Genomic DNA, 18,243 nt, shown 5'->3' on the forward strand with positions numbered 1-18,243 from the left:
TGCCATATCATACTGTTTCTCTTGATCTATCTGGAAACAACTCAATTTGCCAGCATGGCGTTTACATGTAACTCAACTTCCTTTTTACTTTGCTCTTGGATCAGTAGCAAGGAGTGAACACATCAGGATGTTTCTGACCAACAAGAAGTAGGACCAGAAGTATGTGATCACAATGTTAGCTATTATCATGATCACAACAACTCCATGAGCTAAGCAGGACATTATTATCATCATCATCATCATGCCTATTTTGCAGATAAGAAAACTGGCTTCATCACTTACTAGCTGTGTGACCTTGGGCAAGCCACTTAAACCCAATTTCCCTGCCTTCCCCCCTTCAAAAAAAAAGAAAAAAGAAAACTGAGTTTCAGAGAGGTTAAGTGATTTGTCCAAGGTCCCACAGCAGCTAAGTGTTAGAGTTGAGATTGATCACGTATGAAATGGTTTTTCACTTATGGATTGAAAAAGTCTTAGACACCTTGGTTGATGAACCCCTTCTTCCTCCCACTCCTCCCCCACCCCAGTGTCCTTAAGATGTATGTCAATTGTGTTTTTACTCAAGCTTCTTTGACAAATAGGGAAACAGAAACAGAGTTTAGATACTATATGTATCTTACTGTAAGATAGTTACAGTATCTGAACCTGAACCCTGAATTTCATATTCCAGGCACCACTGCACAAGCTTGAAGGAATTTCTTTTATTAATGGAACAATTTCCTTTCTTGATCTGAAGTTCTTCCCAATTAGCCTATGTGATCCTTGGCCCCAGAACACTCTCTGACAATTGCCTATCGAAAGTGAAAACCCTTCCAAAGGACCTCACCTGGGTTTTTGTAGATACTGAGCACATCCTTGAAGTAATGAGGTAAAAATCTTTCCAGTAAAAGCAGCACATCTTCCAGCTCTTCAAGGATCCCCACAAGTAGGAAATGTTCATTCACGTTCAGTTTTGCTCTTTCAAGGGCCCATTCACCAGGCTCCCTTTGTGGAGAGAGACATCACATTTAAGTAAAAAGATTCTGTCTAGGAATGCAGGAACAGCATTCTGAAAATCTCTTGCAATGTTACTTCTGTTAGCATGTAGGTGTGACAGCAACATTTCCCCCCACAAATTTCTTTGTTTTCTGATTTTAAAAATTTGTTTTGTTCTATTTGCTTTTTACATCATCTGCATTTCTCAATATAACCCTCCCCCATTCCCTTTTAGAGATACATCCTTTATCACAAATAGTAAAAAAAAAAAAGGAAGAAAGAGTTCAGCAAAACTAACAAAACATTTTGAAAAAGTCTGATATTACACACAGTATTTAACACCTATAGTCTTCCACTCCGTAAAGTAGTAGAGTGGATGAATATTTTCTTATATCTATTCTTTGGCACCAAGATTGGTCATTAGAATTTTACAGCGTTCAGTTCCAATTGTATTATTGTTGCTTTTTCCATTTACATCATTGCTACTGTAATTGGCTACCCAAGTAATAGTCTGAATTTTTTTTTATAAAGGGATTTAAGTAGTGGAAGTTACTAACAAATAATACCCGGGTTAATGGAAAGTACATCTGGTCAACTCTGGAAAGCTCACACTTTTGAGGCAGCATAGTATGGTGAAATGAGTGACAGCTCTGGAATGGGAAGATTTGGGTTCAAAACCTGCCTCTGACACTAACTATCTATGTGATCTTGGGCAAGTCACTTCACCTGCATGGACTTGAGTTTCCTCATCTATTAAGCAGAAATCTTGGATTAGATGGCCTGTGAAGTCCTTCTAACTATAAAAATATAATATAACATAAATCTAACTATAATATAACATAAATATAGTATAAATCTAACTCTAACAAATATAATATAAATCTAACTATAAAATATAATACAATATAAATTACATAAAATATAACACAATAAAAATATAAAAATACATAACTGATGCTAAAAGCTATAGTAATCTAGCATATCTCAAAAGTCTTGGAGCAGTTTCAAGTACTAAAGTTTGAACTAAGACTTTTGGGATGCCCTTTATGAAGTCATAAAAAGCACAGAAATACAGATCTTCTTAATCAGTTTACTCTAATAGTTTCTCTAGTCCAAGATCCTGCTATCATGGGATTATCCTGTGGAATCAATCAGCCATTCAATAAACATTTAGTAAATGCTGTGGTACTATGGTACAGTGCCATGTACTAGGCCCTGTGTTAGGAGCTGGAAATGGAAACACAAATCTAAACAGATTGTGCTCTCAGGAAGGTGATATTGACTACCGAGAAAAAAATGACTCAGTCTTCAAAGAAATGTATTTATGATGAGGTGGAGGATGGTCAGCCATATTCCCATCAGAGTTCTTACCCTAAAGAAGCCTTTGGTTAAGAGTACACGAAATGGGAAGTAAGAAAAAAAATGCAATCAGGAAGAATGTGAACTTGCTAGCGTTCCTGTAAATGCTTCATCACAGAATGGGTCACAGAGTACTCAAATGAAAAGGAACCTCAGAGGCCATCTACTGCAACCCACATCCAGAAGGAATCCCCACTGTAGCCAAAGTTTACCTCTGGGGGAAACTAATCTCTCAATCAAAAGGTATATTTTCTGCCAGAGAAAGAGGATTCTAGGTTGCTACCATCACTTTTTCTTTAGACTGTAGTATCTGTCCTCTCCTCAATGACTGTTCATTAATATTGCAGGGAAGCAGGTTCCTTAGGAAGATATCAGGAAGAAAGCAGCATGGTACAGTGCAGAAGGCAATGGATTCAGTCAGAGGACCCAGGTTCAAATTCTACCTGTGTCATTTATTACCTGTGTAACCTTGGGCCAATCACTTAACTTGCTTGGAATTCAGTTTCTTCAACTATGAAGTGGGCAGGTTGAACAAAATGGCCTATGAGATCCTTTCTAGCTCTAAATCTATGGTCTCTACATGTGTCTAAGACCTCTTGTGAGCATTCAGCTGAAAACACTAGGATTCCCTTTCTTTCAATATATTGATTTGCTAGAATTATAATACTGTCTGCGAACAAAGTGATGGGAACGTAAAAAAACTTGAGGACATACTTCAGACCTGTTTGAACCACTTTCTCACCATTGAGGGAAGGCACTTAAAAAAAATATCTTTTGACTCTCTGAGCTATTTTTAGTTGTAGGGAAGGTATTAAAGTTCAAGATACTCCACCCTCCCTGAGTCACTCTCCTCTATTCCCTGTATTACATCCAGATTTCTTAACTTTAAAACATCAATTCTACCCCACTAGACTATAAGTGTTGGCTCTTGGCCCACAAGTGGCAGAATAAATAGGGGAGTGAATGAGGGAGTGAGGGGGTCAACATATAATAAATATTAGCAGCAGCCATTAGGCCTGGAGTGAGAGTCTAACGCCTGGAGGAGGGACTAGAATATGGTCCAAGTTGAGAACCAACTGGATAAACAGGAAGCAGGGCCAAGATCAGAGTTAGTAAGGGTAACTGCTCCAGAGGGATGGACAGAAAATTATGAAGTGAATCTTAGAGCAAAAAGGTTGGAAGTCAATGGGAGGTTCACAGGGCATAAGGTCAATTAACAGCATGGAAAGGGAAGACGGTGGAGCATTGGTAAATGATGGTTTGTTTCAGCAAGAGACAGCATTGAATAGCAATGGGCCAGCCATGTCTCTCCTCCCTTAGATGTAGCCTCATTGTTGTGGATTTGAACATCTTCCCTCCTCGTACACTCTTTCCCCAGAGTTCAAGGCTATGTTTGGGTGGGAAGACTTCCACTGACACCAGGGCACATAATTTGCATGCCATTTCTTGCTTTTTTCTCTTCAGATTCAGACCTTCGTAATCTACTATACACTGGAGGAGATCCCATTGCCTGAGTTCAAGATGTCTTAGATTATATATTCTTATTGTATGTTCTCAGTTAGAGATGGACAAGAGCTTGGTAGCTGTAGTTTTGTGTCCAGATGAACACATTGAAATGATTGGTGGAAAGTAGAGTGGATGTACCATACAAATGGTAATCATAACTGCTAACTCATAAGCCACAGGACCTGCATAATTGGAAAGGAGATGATGTCTTGGTTCATTAGGGTCTTCCCCTCCTAGTTTGATTTTTTTTTATTGAGGGGGCCATCCCTTGATTCACTTCTTAAAGAGGCCTATTCAATGAATGGGTGTTGCCTCAAAGTGAGTACTTGAAAAGACTTTAGCTTAAAAGGGCCAAGGTCTTGCACTGCATACTGGGCCATCTCCAGTCATCTTGATTGATATTTGGCCAAGGGACCCAGATGGCTCTGGAGGAGAAAGTGAGGCTGGTGACTTCGCACAGCCCTCCTTCACTCAAATCAAAGTCAATTGCAGGTCATGTCATCACTTCTCTGATGTCATGGTCCTCTTAGAGCATGAAGGACAAACCACTCAACCACACATTAGTTTCCCGTGGTATCCATTGGCACGCAGGTTTCAGGAAGCCAACCAGCAGACCAACACCTGTTCCTGGATGACATACAAGGTTTTGAGTAGGCTCAAGTGGCCTACCCTCAGGCTGTAGTGGCAGAGGACAAGCCTCTCTTGGATGGTATACTGTCAAGAGCAAAGATTCACATGCCTAATAGAGGCTTGTGTTCCTTGGGCTATGGAAGTTGTGCCAACTTGTAGTATAGACCTAGGGCTTGTGTGTAAATATCTTGTGCCAACTGTAGGACCAACTGGTTTCAGAACATAAGATATAGGAAATTCAAAGTTTCTAAAAATATCTCTGCATGTATTTGCATATGTAGGTGAGGCTCATGAGACATCTGAAGGTATCCCAGGTTCTTATGGATGACGATGGGCTCCTTGCTCCCTCGGATGGTATCATCTGACTTCTAACTGGCTCTTTAGTATATGGAGTTAGGCTTTCCATCTGGTGCGGTTTTGCTCAATTGAGATTAACCTACAGAAGAACTAAACGTAGAGCCGCAGAATGGGAGAGAATAGCACATTCTGTGAGAGATCAGCTAAAACACGTTGCAAGAATAGACAGATCGGGGCAATTAGATAGCGTAGCCCTTCAGTCAGGAGGACCTGGGTTCAAATCTGGCCTCAGACACTTATTAGTCATGTGGTCTTGGGCAAGACATTTTACCCCAATTGCCTCCCCCTGCCAAAAGAATAGAATGATCAGTCTCTGATAAACTGTTTGTGAGGATCCTAGTATCAATTGTAGCACTTGTTTTTGCTGAATGAGGACCTAGTCCACAAAATTTCCAGAGGCCCCAGAGCCTATCTAAGATGGGGTCCATAATGCCAGCTGGTCAAGAAGTTCAGTTTCAAGGTTAGATAGACCGCTGAGGATGCTATTAGCGTTTGGTCAGCCTGGGAACGAGTGATGAGGGAACTCTTCTGAAACCGACTTGCTCGTGGAACTGAATGATAGCTTAGTTCCTTGGTTGTACTGAGGACTATAACAGTAGGTTAGAGTCATTCTGGGTTTCTTCAAGGTGCATAAACTCTCCAGTGTACCACAAGTACACAAAGAGGCTTAAAAACTCATAGAAACCTTGTAACTAGCAAGAGACAGAATCCAATGAAGGCTAAAAGATTTGTAAATAAGTTGAAAATAAAAGTTGTTTGCTTTTTTTTAAAGAGTGCAGTTGGTTCTCTACTCATCATAAAATTTTCTAAAAGTTGATCAGTCCAGGCAGGTGTGTCCTACCTCAGCTTCTTGTTAAGGAGCTGGCATCTTGTACCATGGTCTCTTGTCCTTCTTGTTTCATTTCTTCACTTTCTGCAAGGCCTCAAGGGTTCCCCAGAGTGTAGCCAGTTCTTTTGTGGTCTGGCCCAACTGTTACTGGAGTTCAGTGTTCTGGGATTGCAGTTCCAATGGCTCAAAGACAAGCCAAGAGAGTAGAAAACAGCTCTCTCACTGTCTGAATTGTGGGGTGGAGGAGTTATTTTTGCTTTTTGTGTTAAATAAGATTGTTGGTCTTGTCTCTTATTGAGCTGAAGGCAGTTCAAAAGTGAGGGGTGAGTGTGGTCAATGTATGCTTAAATTAACAACAATTAATAGACTTGGAAATGAAGGAAGGCATTGTCCAAGGCTAAAGAAAAGCAGGTAAACAGAGAACCAGGTTAAGATCAAAGCCAAGAGTTCACAAACACTAGTTATAAAGTAGTGAACTAAGTTTGAAAATTAAAAAAAAAAAAGATCTAAAGGTGGTTGGGGGAGGGGAGGAGGGAATGTGTGTATGCACAAAGGAAGGTCAAACAAACATCAAAGAAGAAAGGAAACAGAAAACATTGGTGATGGACAGTTGGTCTCAAGTAACACATCAGCTGGAAGCAGAGCCTTTTTCGGGGTAGCAGAATCCCAGCCTCCCCAGCGGTAGCCATGTGCCTATAGGTCTGAAAAGTAATATTTCTAAAGGCAAGGCATGAATTTTATTCTTCTCATATATCTTCCATAGCTGTTAGCATGATTCCTTATAGTGAGTGATCAATAAATACCATGTTCTGAGATGTCTTGCTCTGTGTTAAAAATGAACAAACAAAATATTGAATTTTCAAACAACCAATCACTTTAAAAATTTAATTGTTTAAATTTAAAGTTTTTAATTTAAATTTTTAAAATTAAAATTTTAAAGTTTAGGTCACTAGATTGAGTGAGGCATGGGATCTCTCAGGAGAAGCAAGTAAATGAGGGAAAGGTTGTAAACCCTAGAAAAGCAGCACGATAAAATAGAAAGGCATGATAAAATAGAAAGGGGACTGGATTTGGAGTCAGAGGACCTGCATTCAAATTTCAACTTTGCAACTTGTAACCTGTGTGACCTTGGACAAGTCAGTTAACCTCTTGGGCTTTGGTTTCCTGATCTATAAAATAAGGGAACTGGCTTTGGTGACCTCTAAGATTCCTGACACCCCTAAATTTTATTATTGACAAATACTTGTGGATTGAAATAATGGATTCAGAATCTTGTAAAGATATAAAAACATTATGTGGAAAATCACTTAACCTGTCAATAACCTAGCTGAAGGTATCAAACTTATGGCAAGTGGGGCAGCCGCTCAAATTCCCAAGGTTTGAAGCAGATTAAAGTGTAACTTGGAAATACTTAGCAAAATAAGTAAAAATGCAATATAACATAGATAATGTTAATTTGTTGATTCTAAGTCAATATACGGACATGGAGCCGTTTCTGTTTGAGTGTGACATCAGTAATCTAGGAAAACTCCCTAAGACTCTAAATTGCAAGAATGTACTGATCTGCATTGGTGGAGTGAGTTTCTTCATCTGGGAGATCCCCATATGCATGAAATCACAGGTGTTGTCCCTATTCTCTAGGCTATCTGTCCTATCTTCAGTGCTTAAAACTTCATATTAATTGAATGCCCGAAATGTGGGGTGCCATGGATGAAATTGCTTAATACAAGGTCTCAGGCCAGTGTGCTTTCAATACACAAGGTTGTATTTCAATTTCAATACTATGTTACATTGTCTCATATATATGTATATATGTGTATATATGTATACACACATACATACACACATACATATATACATATTAGTCTTTACCTGCATCTTGGATGTTGTCCACAGAAATATGGTATGATGTAAAATAATCTTGGGTTTGAACATTCAGGATAATTTTCAAGAATGCACTCATTGATATCCTATGAAAGAAAACACAGCAGATTAAAATCGAGCCTCTGGGTCATGTCATATTCCATATTATTTTAAGTTCAGTAGATACAATTCAAATAAATAGAAAAGTTTGCACAGGGACAACTTAGAGATGCAACATGATTCATGGAACGATGTTTAATATTCTCTTTTCATTGTGACTGACAGTCATAGCTGACTATCTTGGTTCAAGCATATCTTTGTTCCTGTGCACCAACCATTCAATCGCTCTGGAGGGTACTTGGACATTTGTCATAGGAGTGAATTTTGCACATTTCCAGAGTGAAGATGGAAAAACAATGTTCTAAGACATTTCTAGATTGTTGGCAATTTGAAGGCGGAGGATATGTTTTATATTTCTTTGTAATCCCCTAATGATTTGTATAGACCTTTGAAAGCAAAAGTTACCCAGTAAATATTTATCAAATGAGTGAATGAAAACATACACATGTGGCTTTGTACCAACAGAGTTTCCCTGCTGACCATTACAAACCTTTTGAAGGATTCAGAAATCTGTTACAATCATATAATTTTCAAGATGGATAGGACTTCAAATCATCCAGTTAAAATCTTGCTTCTTGCCATTTTCCAGAAAAGACCGAGGCCCAGAGAGCTAAGTGATATGTTTAAGGTCACATAATGGTAGAGTTGGAAGTAGAACCATAATGCTATTTCACTTTATGAACCTATAAGGCTGTCTATGCTGACCTTGCTACCATAGAACAGGAAGTTATAAGATGGAAGCACAAGGAAGATCACCTCCATCATTCTTTCTTATTATTTATTTATTTAAACATATTTCTACATCAGTCATGTTGTGAAAGAAGAATCATAACAAAAGGGAAAAACCATGAGAAATTTTTAAAAAAGAGAGAGAGAAAATAGACTGCTTTGATCTGCATTCAGACTCCGTAGTTCTTTCTCTGGCTGTGGATAGCATTTTTCATTATGAGTCTTTTGGAATTGTCTTAGATCATTGCATTGCTGTGAAGAGCTGACTCTATCAAAACTGGTCATTGCACAGTGTTGCTGTTACTGTGTACAATGTTCCCCTGGTTCTGCTCACTTCACTCAGCATCAGTTCCTGTAAGTCTTCCCAGGTTTTTCTGAAATCTGCTTGCTCATCATTTCTCCTAGCACAATAGTATTCCATTACAATCATATACCACAACTTGTTTAGCCATTCCCCAATTGATGGGCATCCCTTTAAATTCCAATGCTTTGCCACCACAAAAAGAACTGCTGTAAATATTTTTGTACATGTGGGTCCTTTTTATGATCTTCTTGGGATGCAGACCTAGTAGTGATATCACTGGATCAAAGGTTATGGATCAAAGGTTTCATAGCCCTCTGGTTATAGTTCCAAATTGCTCTTCAGAGTGGTTGGATCAGTTCACAACTCCATCAACAATGCATTAGTGTTCCAATTTTCCCACATTTTCTCCAACATTTATCATTTTCCTTTTTTGTCATTAAGCCAATCTGATAGAGGTAAGGTGGTACCTCAGAGTTGTTTTAATTTGCATTTCTCTAATCAATAGTGATTTAGATATTTTTTACAACTATAGATAGCTTCAATTTCTTCATCTGAAAACTGCCTGTTCATATCCTTTGACCATCTTATCAATTGGGGAGTGACTTATATTCTTTAAAAATTTGACTCAGTTCTCTATATATTTTAGAAATGTGGCCTTTACCAGAGACGCTGGCTATAAAAATTGTTTCCCAGCTTTCTGATTTACTCCTACATTGGCTTTGTTTGTGCAATTTTTTTAATTCAATGTAATCAAAATTATATATTTTGAATTTCATAATGTTCTCTGTCTCTTGTTTGGTCATAAATTCTTCCTTTCTCCATAGATCTGACAGGTAAACTATTCCTTGCTCTCCTAATTTGCTTTTGGTATCACCCATTATGTCTAACTCATGTACCCTTTTTGTATCATTCAGTCTTTTTGAAAAGGTTCTTATACTGAATGGGGAATGGCTGATCCAACTGTGGCATGAGAATGTAATGGGATACCATGGTGCCGAAAGAAAAGAAAAAAGTTTCAAAGAGATATGAGACTTGTATGAATTGATTCAGAGTGACATGAGCAGGACCAGAAGAACAATTTATGCTGTAGCATCAATGTTCTCAAAGATGGAAGAACTCTGACCAACCAAAAGCTTAACCATGACTGCAGTGAACTGACTGACAAAAAAGGAAACTGTCCACTTCATCACAGGTGATGACTAATAAGCAGAACAAGAAACACATTTTTGAAGGTGACCTATGTAGAAATTTTTATTGCTGGACTACAGAAATTTTTATTGCTCGACTGTGTTTATTTGATATAGGCTTCCTTCCTTCCTTCCTTCCTCCCTTCTTTCCTTCCTTTTCAATGGTGGGGGAAGGTGGGAAGAAGAAAAAATGCTTGATAAATGGATAAAACATTTTAAAGTTCTTAAATATATCTTTTTACTTAGCTACCCTTCCATTCTGGAAAAAAAAGCCATTTCTCTCCATCCTTTGTAACAAAGAAAAAAAGGAGAGAAAGAAAAAAAGCAATTAAGCTAAATCAAACACACAACACCTGAGTCTGAGAATTCTCTATACCCATAATCCCCAACCTCTACAAAGAAGGGAAGGAGCTACATTTTCTATTACTCTTTGGGGACAAGTTTGATCATTACAATTTAGTTTTGTATTTAGTATGTTCTTTCCAATTATGTCGTTTGTAGTTATTTTTATATTGTTTTCTTGGTTATTCTTTATTATGCATCAGTTCATAGAAAATTTCCATGCTATTGGTATATTTTCCATTGATTGTTTCTTAGAGCAAATAATATTCCATTACTTTTGTGTACTACAATTTGTTTAGCTATTTCCCAATTAATGAACCTCTATTTTGATTTCAGTTATTTGCTGCCACAAAAAAATTCTGCTACGAATATTTTGGTGTATTTGGGGGTCTGTCTATTTTTGATCTCTTTAGGGTAAATGCCTCACAGTGAAATCTCTGAATCAAAAGGTAAAGACACTTTAGTCACTTCTTTAGCATAACCAAAGTATAACATCTTTGTATTCCCCTCTGCACCCAGAACATTGCTAAGCAGCTAATACACAGCAGACATGCAATAAACGCTTACCAAAGGAATGAACCAAAATGATAGTGGGGGTGGGAACAATTTATGCTACTTTATTAGAATCTTGAAAAATAGACTTTCAAGGACCATTGGAGGAGAAGGAAACATATTCAAATTAAAAACTGCATTTACATTTTTTTTAAAAAATCCCTCTTTCATCCATATTAGTTACCATCAAAAGGATGAGTTCAAAGATTTTCTTTTAAACCTTTGGCCATTAATAAAACTAAAGAATCTTCAACACAATCAACCCTAGATAATGTCGTCACACATAAATAAATGATGGTTTAGCCGTAAGATCAAGCTGAAGAAGAAAATATGTTATGAAGACATACTTATTTAGTTGCAAATCTCTTGAGTATTAACTGGCTTCACTCGAAGCTGAAAGATGAGGACACCTTAGGGAATTTGCAGAAAGACAAACACTTTTGGTTGCTTACTGATTCAACTCTCAGTGGAAAAACGAAAACCAGTGAGAAAACTACAATTTTCCAAATGGGAAAACTCTGAACCCAGATAACTATATAGGTAATCCAAGCCTGTCAAGCTCTTCATTTTCTATTGTTAATGTCCTAGTTTCACCTGATCTGAGTGGTTGAATCTAGTCTTAGTAATTTTATCTTGATAATGTATTTCAGGTTTTTTTTTGTACTTGTCAAGCTATTTCTGTCATTTAACAATTTTTAAAGGGTAATGCATTTTTATCCTTTCCCTGCATAGAACACTTTTGGGCTTAGATTGTTTCTTTACTTTTGTGACAAGTTAAGTTCTTTGAAAACTTCCCCCTCTACATCTTTACTTTCCTCCATGGCTCCTGCCGCTGCAGTCAAACCAATGTATTTACCATCTACTTCTTGTGACTTGCTAATTCTTTCCTTTGGGTCTTGCCTTATGCCATTTTCACTCCTTTGAAAAATTTTTAAACCTTTTCGATAGAAATCTTCCTAAAATGCATTAACACAAAATTACAGAATTAGGGGCTCAGTGGCCACCTAATACAGCCCACATCCTTATGGAATCCCTCCTGTGACATCTGACAATAATTTAGGCTTTGCTTTAAGACCTCCAAGAAGGGGAAGAGGGAGCCCACTGCCTGTTGAAGAAGCCCAACCTACTTTTGGACAGCTTAAATCATTAAGATTTTTTTACATCAACTCTAAATTTCCATCCTTTCTAATTTTGTAGATAAATTACATTGAATATAAATTACTTTTCCCTAATGGCTCAGAGTCAACATTATGTACATCCAATTTTTGTACTATACAGTGGCATCCTCAAGAGGATGGTTGGTTTGTTATTGTCCTTCGTTCTTGAAGAGGACCAAAATGACATCACTATGTTGAAGTCAAGGTGTAGTGTGTCCAACTGTGACTGATCAAACCAATAAGAGCTCAGATGGCTCCACCACAGGTCAGGCACAAATTGTCCACATGAACATTTGGAGTGGAGATGTCTTGAAATTTGCACATCTCATGTTTCTTTTGAGTTATAGCAATTCTGCTTCCCTCATAGAGCACAGTCCCTTCTTTGAGGCAGGCATGCCATGCTGGGTAATCCTTTGCTAGCATCTCCCATGACATGCAATGGATTCCAAAATTCAAGGTACTGAGGTATAGAGGGCATCTCACTCCTATACAAAATGCCCCCAGAGTTTGGAGAACTTGACGTCAGATACAAGAACTAATTTACCTTTTGGAGTTGTTTTCTCCTTTTGCTGTTAAAATGGCTTCTCACCTTTATCAGTGTATCTCCCTTGATACTGTCTTTCCTTGTATATATTTATGTGGGCTATCAGCTGAGTTGAATGTGAAAGTACAAGTGGTTTGTGACCACTATTTGTTGTTCGTGGTCTCTTTTTTCCTACTCTTTTGTCTTCTCCTGTCCTGTGCTTGTCTCTCTTCTCCTCTCCTCTCCTTCCTTCCTTCTTTTTTAATTTGTACATTTTTCTAAAAATACTTTTGTTTTTACACCTCTTCATTTCTCAATATATCTCTTCTTTTTCCTCTCCCCATTGAGACATTCTTTGTAATAAAAATTTTAAAAAGAATCAACTAAGCAAAACCAACATATCCATTGTGTCTGATAGTATGTCCAGTGTTCAACACCCATAATCCCCCACCTTAGATTTTTTTTCATTTGCTTCTGTATTGCTAATTCTGTATTGGAAGGCTGAAATAGATAGAAGTCTGCTCAATGGACAACTGAATACTAATGCACATACTTTAGAACCATTACTTGAAACTTATCCCAAGATGTTTCATGTTTAGATCTGTTCATCTTAATTAGACAATAAACTCTTTGAGGGAAGGGACCATTTTTTTTCTGGATTTTTGTATGCTAATCCTCAATCCATACTTAGTCTAGTGCTCAGCTGACAGTAGAGACTGGACTAATGTATGCTAATTTCCTTAATTTACTTGCAGGTGTTTCTTAGTTCTTACACAGCTCTTATGCATATAGACCTATGGCCTCCCTGTGGTGTTGTGAAGGTTTGGGTTCTTGATAACTATCTTAGTAGAGTTCAAGTTTTGCCAAGTTCTTCCAAACTAGAAAGACTTTGAGAATGCTCCTGGGGATGGACTTAATATTTGTCACCTGAAAACCAGTCTAGCTGTGGAGGTTTATCACCAGATTGGTTGGAGGGTAATGAATATTTTAGCCACCACAACTTTAGAAGATAATCTCCTAACTTGTAGAGAGGTCATAATCTGAATTAGTGGAATGAGTACCCAAATCTCCACCTGAAGGATCAAATTTCATAGCTAAGTTTTTATATCTGCGGATTTTTCAAATGAATCAGTTTAACTTCTTTTTCTTAAGGTATGTTTTGGAATTTTCTCTAAATGAAGTTGATTGGCACAACTCTCTCTAATTCTACAACTGTGGACTAAACTTGAGAAACATAGTATTATGGGGAGGTAGGGTGGTACAGTGGAAAGAACACTCAGAGTGAAAGAAGATCAGAGTTCAAATCCTGGGTCAGATAATTGCTACCAATGTCACGTCAGGCAAGTTACTTATCCTCTTAGACCCTAATTTGTCATCTGTAAAATTAGGGGGTTGGATTAAATTGCTTCTGAGGACCCTTCCAGCTTTGTAGTTATGAAAGTTCTAGAATGGAAAGGGATCAAAGATATTGACTAGTCTAGCATACTCACTTGAAAGATGAGAAAACTGAGGGCCAGAGAGAAGTTACCTATTTAGGGTCACAAAAGTAACAACTAGTTAGAGTCAGGGGTGTGCTGGAGCCAGTCAAACCAAGCTCACAGGAGCTAATTGTTAAATTTTCAACGTTAGCATTTACACTTTGGAAACTGGCAAATGCTACAAATCAGAGTTTGATTTGTTGTTTTATTGGTTGTTTAGACTTAAGAAAGCCATGGAAAAATGTTAATAATGCAAATTAAACTTAAAAGTATGTCATGAGTATATTTCTCCACCCCCTCTCCCCAAGAACTGGTTGTTAAACACTTACCAGCACATCCTTGAGGAAAGCCTCTTCCTTGCATACCTCTTTTTTCCATTTACCTCTTCTTTCCTCTTTCTCCCTTAAATTTTTTTATATTATCTCAACATACCTGACTTATATGGACGTCCTCTGTCTATGAAGACTCCTAATTTCCCCAATAATGGTCTTAGGAGTTGCATGTCTTGGGGCAGCTAGGTGGCGCAGTGAGTAGAGCACCGGCCCTGGAGTCAGGAGGACCTGAGCGCAAATCTGGCCTCAGACACTTGACACACTTACTAGCTGTGTGACCTTGGGCAAATCACTTAACCCCAATTGCCCTACCTTCCCCCTCCAAACAAAACAAAACAGGAGGAGTTGCATGTATCATCTTCCCATATAGGAATGTAAAAAGTTTGACTTTATTGAGTCCCTCATGATTACTCTTTCATGTTTATCTTTTTATGCTTCTCTTGAGTCTTGTGTTTGAATGTCAAATTTTCTATTCAGCTTGTTTTTTTCATGAGAAATACATGAAAAATCATCTATTTCATTAAATATGCATTTTTTTTTCTCCTGAAGGATTATACTCAGTTTTGCTGAGGAAGTTATTCTTGGTTGTGGTCTAACTCCTTTGCTTTCTGGAATATCATATTCCAATCCCTCCATTCCTTTAATGTGAAAGTTGCTAAATCTTGTCTGATCCCGACTGTGGCTCTACAATATCTTAATTTTTTTCCCCTGGCTACTTGTAATATTTTCTTCTTGACATAGGAGTTCTGCATTTTAGCTATAATATTCCTGGGAGTTTTCATTTGGGGATCTCTTTCAGGGGGTGATCAGTAGATTCTTTCAATTTCTATTTTACCTTCTGGTTTTAGGATATCAGGGAAGTTTTCCTTGATAGTTTCTTGAAATATGATGTGTAGGCTCTTTTTTTTATCATGACTTTAAGTTGTCCAATAATTCTTAGATGATCTTTTCTTGATCTGTTTCCCAGTTGAGATGTTTTCCTTCTATGTTTTCATTCTTTTGACTTTGTTTTATTATTTCTTGATGTCTCATGGAATCATTAGCTTCCACTTAGCCAATTCTATTTTTTAAGGAATTATTTTCTTCAGTGAGCCTTGTATCTCTTTTTCCATTTGGCCAGTTCTATTTTTTTAAGTTCTTTTCTTCAGTGAATTTTTTGTGCCTTTTTTTTTTTTTTACCAAGCTGTTAGTTCTCTTTCCACAATGTTTTTTTGTATTACTCTCATTTATGTTCCCAATTTTTCCTCTACCACTCTTATCTTTCTTTAACTCTTCCAAAGATGCTTGTTGGGCTTGGGTCTAATTAACATTTTTTGTTTGAGGCTTTGCTTACAGCTGTTTTTATATTGCCGTCCTCTTTTGAGAATGTGTCTTGGGCTTCCCTGCCACCACAGTGATTTTTTATGGTCAAATTCTTTTAATGTTGCATGTTCATTTTTTCAGCCTATTTCTTGACTTTAACTTTATTGTTAGAGCTGGGCTCTGCTCACCTGGGAGTGGGGAGGCATTGTTCCAAGCTTTAGGCTTTTTTGTGCTGCTGTCTTCCGAGCTACTTCGGGGGGTATGTACATTTTTGGTATTTCCAAAGTGGTGGGATCTGGGGAGAGATGTGGTCACTTCTCTCCTGGTTGGTACTCTGGTCTTTACCCAGGCAATGCCCCTATTCCCTTGCAACCACAAATGCTAATACATCGTCTTGGCCCTGGAACTATAGCTGGCCTCCTGTTGTCACAAGTACTAGTTCCCTTCTCTTCCTTGGGACTGTGATCAGGACCCTTGCTTCCTTGTTATAGAATACAAGTACTCCTCTCCACCCTGGAACTATGACCAAGAGCTACTGGTGGGCAATAGAGTTGCCAATCAGTGCCAGTAAAGGGAACCTTGTAATCTTTGACCAGTGTGACTCCCTTACCATCTCTGGGCTGAGAGCTCCTGTTGCTGCTTCTTCTAAGGTCCACCACTTATGTAGCTGCTTTATGCATGGGTTCTGGACAGACTTCCACTCTGGTGTCACAGACCTCTCCTGCTGACCTCCTAAGTTGTCTTAGGCTAGAAAAATGGCTCACTCTGATCTTTTGTTGGCTCCGTCACTCCAAATTTTGATTTAAGAAGTTATTTTAAAATTGTGTGGAGGGGAATGTTGGAAGAGTTTGGTTTGGTTGCTGCCTCTAATCCACCATCTTGGCTCTGCCCCCCATACCCAATTCATGTGGGTTTTGACAGAAATTTGGAGATACTGCAACTGGCTGGCTGCCGTGGGACTGAAACTTTGCTGCTTCAGGATGGAACACTAGAGCTTATGAGTTGCAACCACAGGCTATAGGGAGTTGCTTCTCTAGCCAGAAGCAGCTGTGAAGTCATTACTATGAAACCCAGCCTGGAGGGCTCTCTCATGATGATTATTCTTCACCTACTTGCTTCTTGGTTTTGTCAGGGAATTATCCTCAAAGCAATATCTTCTGCTTGTTGACTGGATTGATTGTGGGGTCTCAGAACCACTTTCAAACATGAACTTATTCCATCTAATATGAGATCATTTCTTATCAGTAGGCAGTACTCTGGTAACATGATCAGCCCCAGACTCACTTCCTAATCCTCCTGGCCCCATGGAAGCAAATACAGAGCAGTCAGCTGCTGCCAGTAATTCACACTCTCCAAGAAATACAAGGAATAAGACACTGGTCCAGTCAATAAGCATTTACTAAATGCATACTACATGCTAGGTACTGTTCTAGGCACTAGAAATACAAAGACAAAAGTCAAACAGCCACTACCATCAAGGAGTTTATATTTTAATGGGCAGGAGAGCACAGGTAAATGCAAAGCAGATACAAAATAAACTTGGAAGACAAAGTACTAGTAGCTGGGGGATTTGGAAAAGTTTCATGAAGATGGTTGCAATTTATAGGAAGCCAGGATTCCAAGAGGGAGCAGTGGGGAAGAAGTCTAAAGCATGTGGGACAGCCTGTGCCAAAGGCAAGAAAATGTGATATGGAGGATCATACAGGAGGAATAGCCAGAAGGCCAGTTTGGTGGGACGCTAGGGTGCATGAAGGAGAGGAATGTGTAATAACATTTGAAAGGTAGGATGTGGATAGATCATAAAGGATTTTAAAATTTAAACAGTTTATATTTGATCCCAGAGGTAATAGGGAGCTAATGGAGTTTATCAAAATGGGGTCAGATTTGTGATTTGGAAAAATCACTTCGGTGGTTATTGTGGAGAGGAGGCTGAAGTGGGGAGGAACTTGAGACAGGGAAACTAATTAGGCAGAGTAAAACAAGAGGGGATGAAGGCTTGGACTGGGCAGGGTGGCTATGTGAATGGAGGGAAGGAGATGGGTTCTGGCAACTGATCAGATATGAGGGGAGAGTGAGGCATCAAAGAGGACAAAGAAGTTGTGAACCTGAGTGACTGGAAGAAGGGTGATACCTGCTACAGAATGAGGGAAAATTCAGAAGAAAGGTGATTCTGGGTGAAAAGTTAGCGAATTCTGTTTTTGACATGTTGAATTTTAGATGTCTATGAGATATTCAGTTCAAAACATCCACTATGCAATTAGTAATGCAGGACTGGGGCTTCAGAGAGAGACTAGGCTCATACATACATACGTACATACAACACACATACATGCATGCATATACACATTTATACATGCAAATATATGTATACATACAAAAGAAAGGAATATACTCCTGTGAATATACATGCATATATGTCTATGCACGTATGAACACGTACATGCATATGCATGCATATGTATATACACATACACGCATGTTTATGTATGTCTGGGAGTCATCATGATAGAGATAATTAAACCTATGGAAGCTATTTAAGAAGAGGGAGGCTATACTCCCGTAGGTCTCAGTTCTGTCCTCTCACTATCTTTTAAAGATAATGTACCTAAATAAGAGATCCACTACTTCCTTTCTCATTACTGATTTCTATTTAAAAGTAGAAATTAAAATTCTAGGTTCAGTTAATAGTAATGTATCCAGA

At 38.3% G+C, this 18,243-nt stretch overlaps 1 protein-coding gene across 1 annotated transcript in view; it reads right to left on the reverse strand.

Moving 5' to 3' along the window:
* Window positions 1–18,243, reverse strand: part of UST (uronyl 2-sulfotransferase) — a 381,294-nt gene that overhangs the window by 52,108 nt on the left and 310,943 nt on the right. Inside the window, exons 6-7 of the mRNA XM_036768102.1 lie at window positions 7,526–7,623; window positions 824–981 (exon numbers count right to left, since the gene is read on the reverse strand). Coding sequence (XP_036623997.1) covers window positions 824–981; window positions 7,526–7,623 — 256 coding nt within the window. The remainder of the gene's footprint in view (window positions 1–823; window positions 982–7,525; window positions 7,624–18,243) is intronic.

Source organism: Trichosurus vulpecula, chromosome 7 (genome assembly GCF_011100635.1).
Source record: "Trichosurus vulpecula isolate mTriVul1 chromosome 7, mTriVul1.pri, whole genome shotgun sequence".
NCBI lineage: Eukaryota > Metazoa > Chordata > Mammalia > Diprotodontia > Phalangeridae > Trichosurus > Trichosurus vulpecula.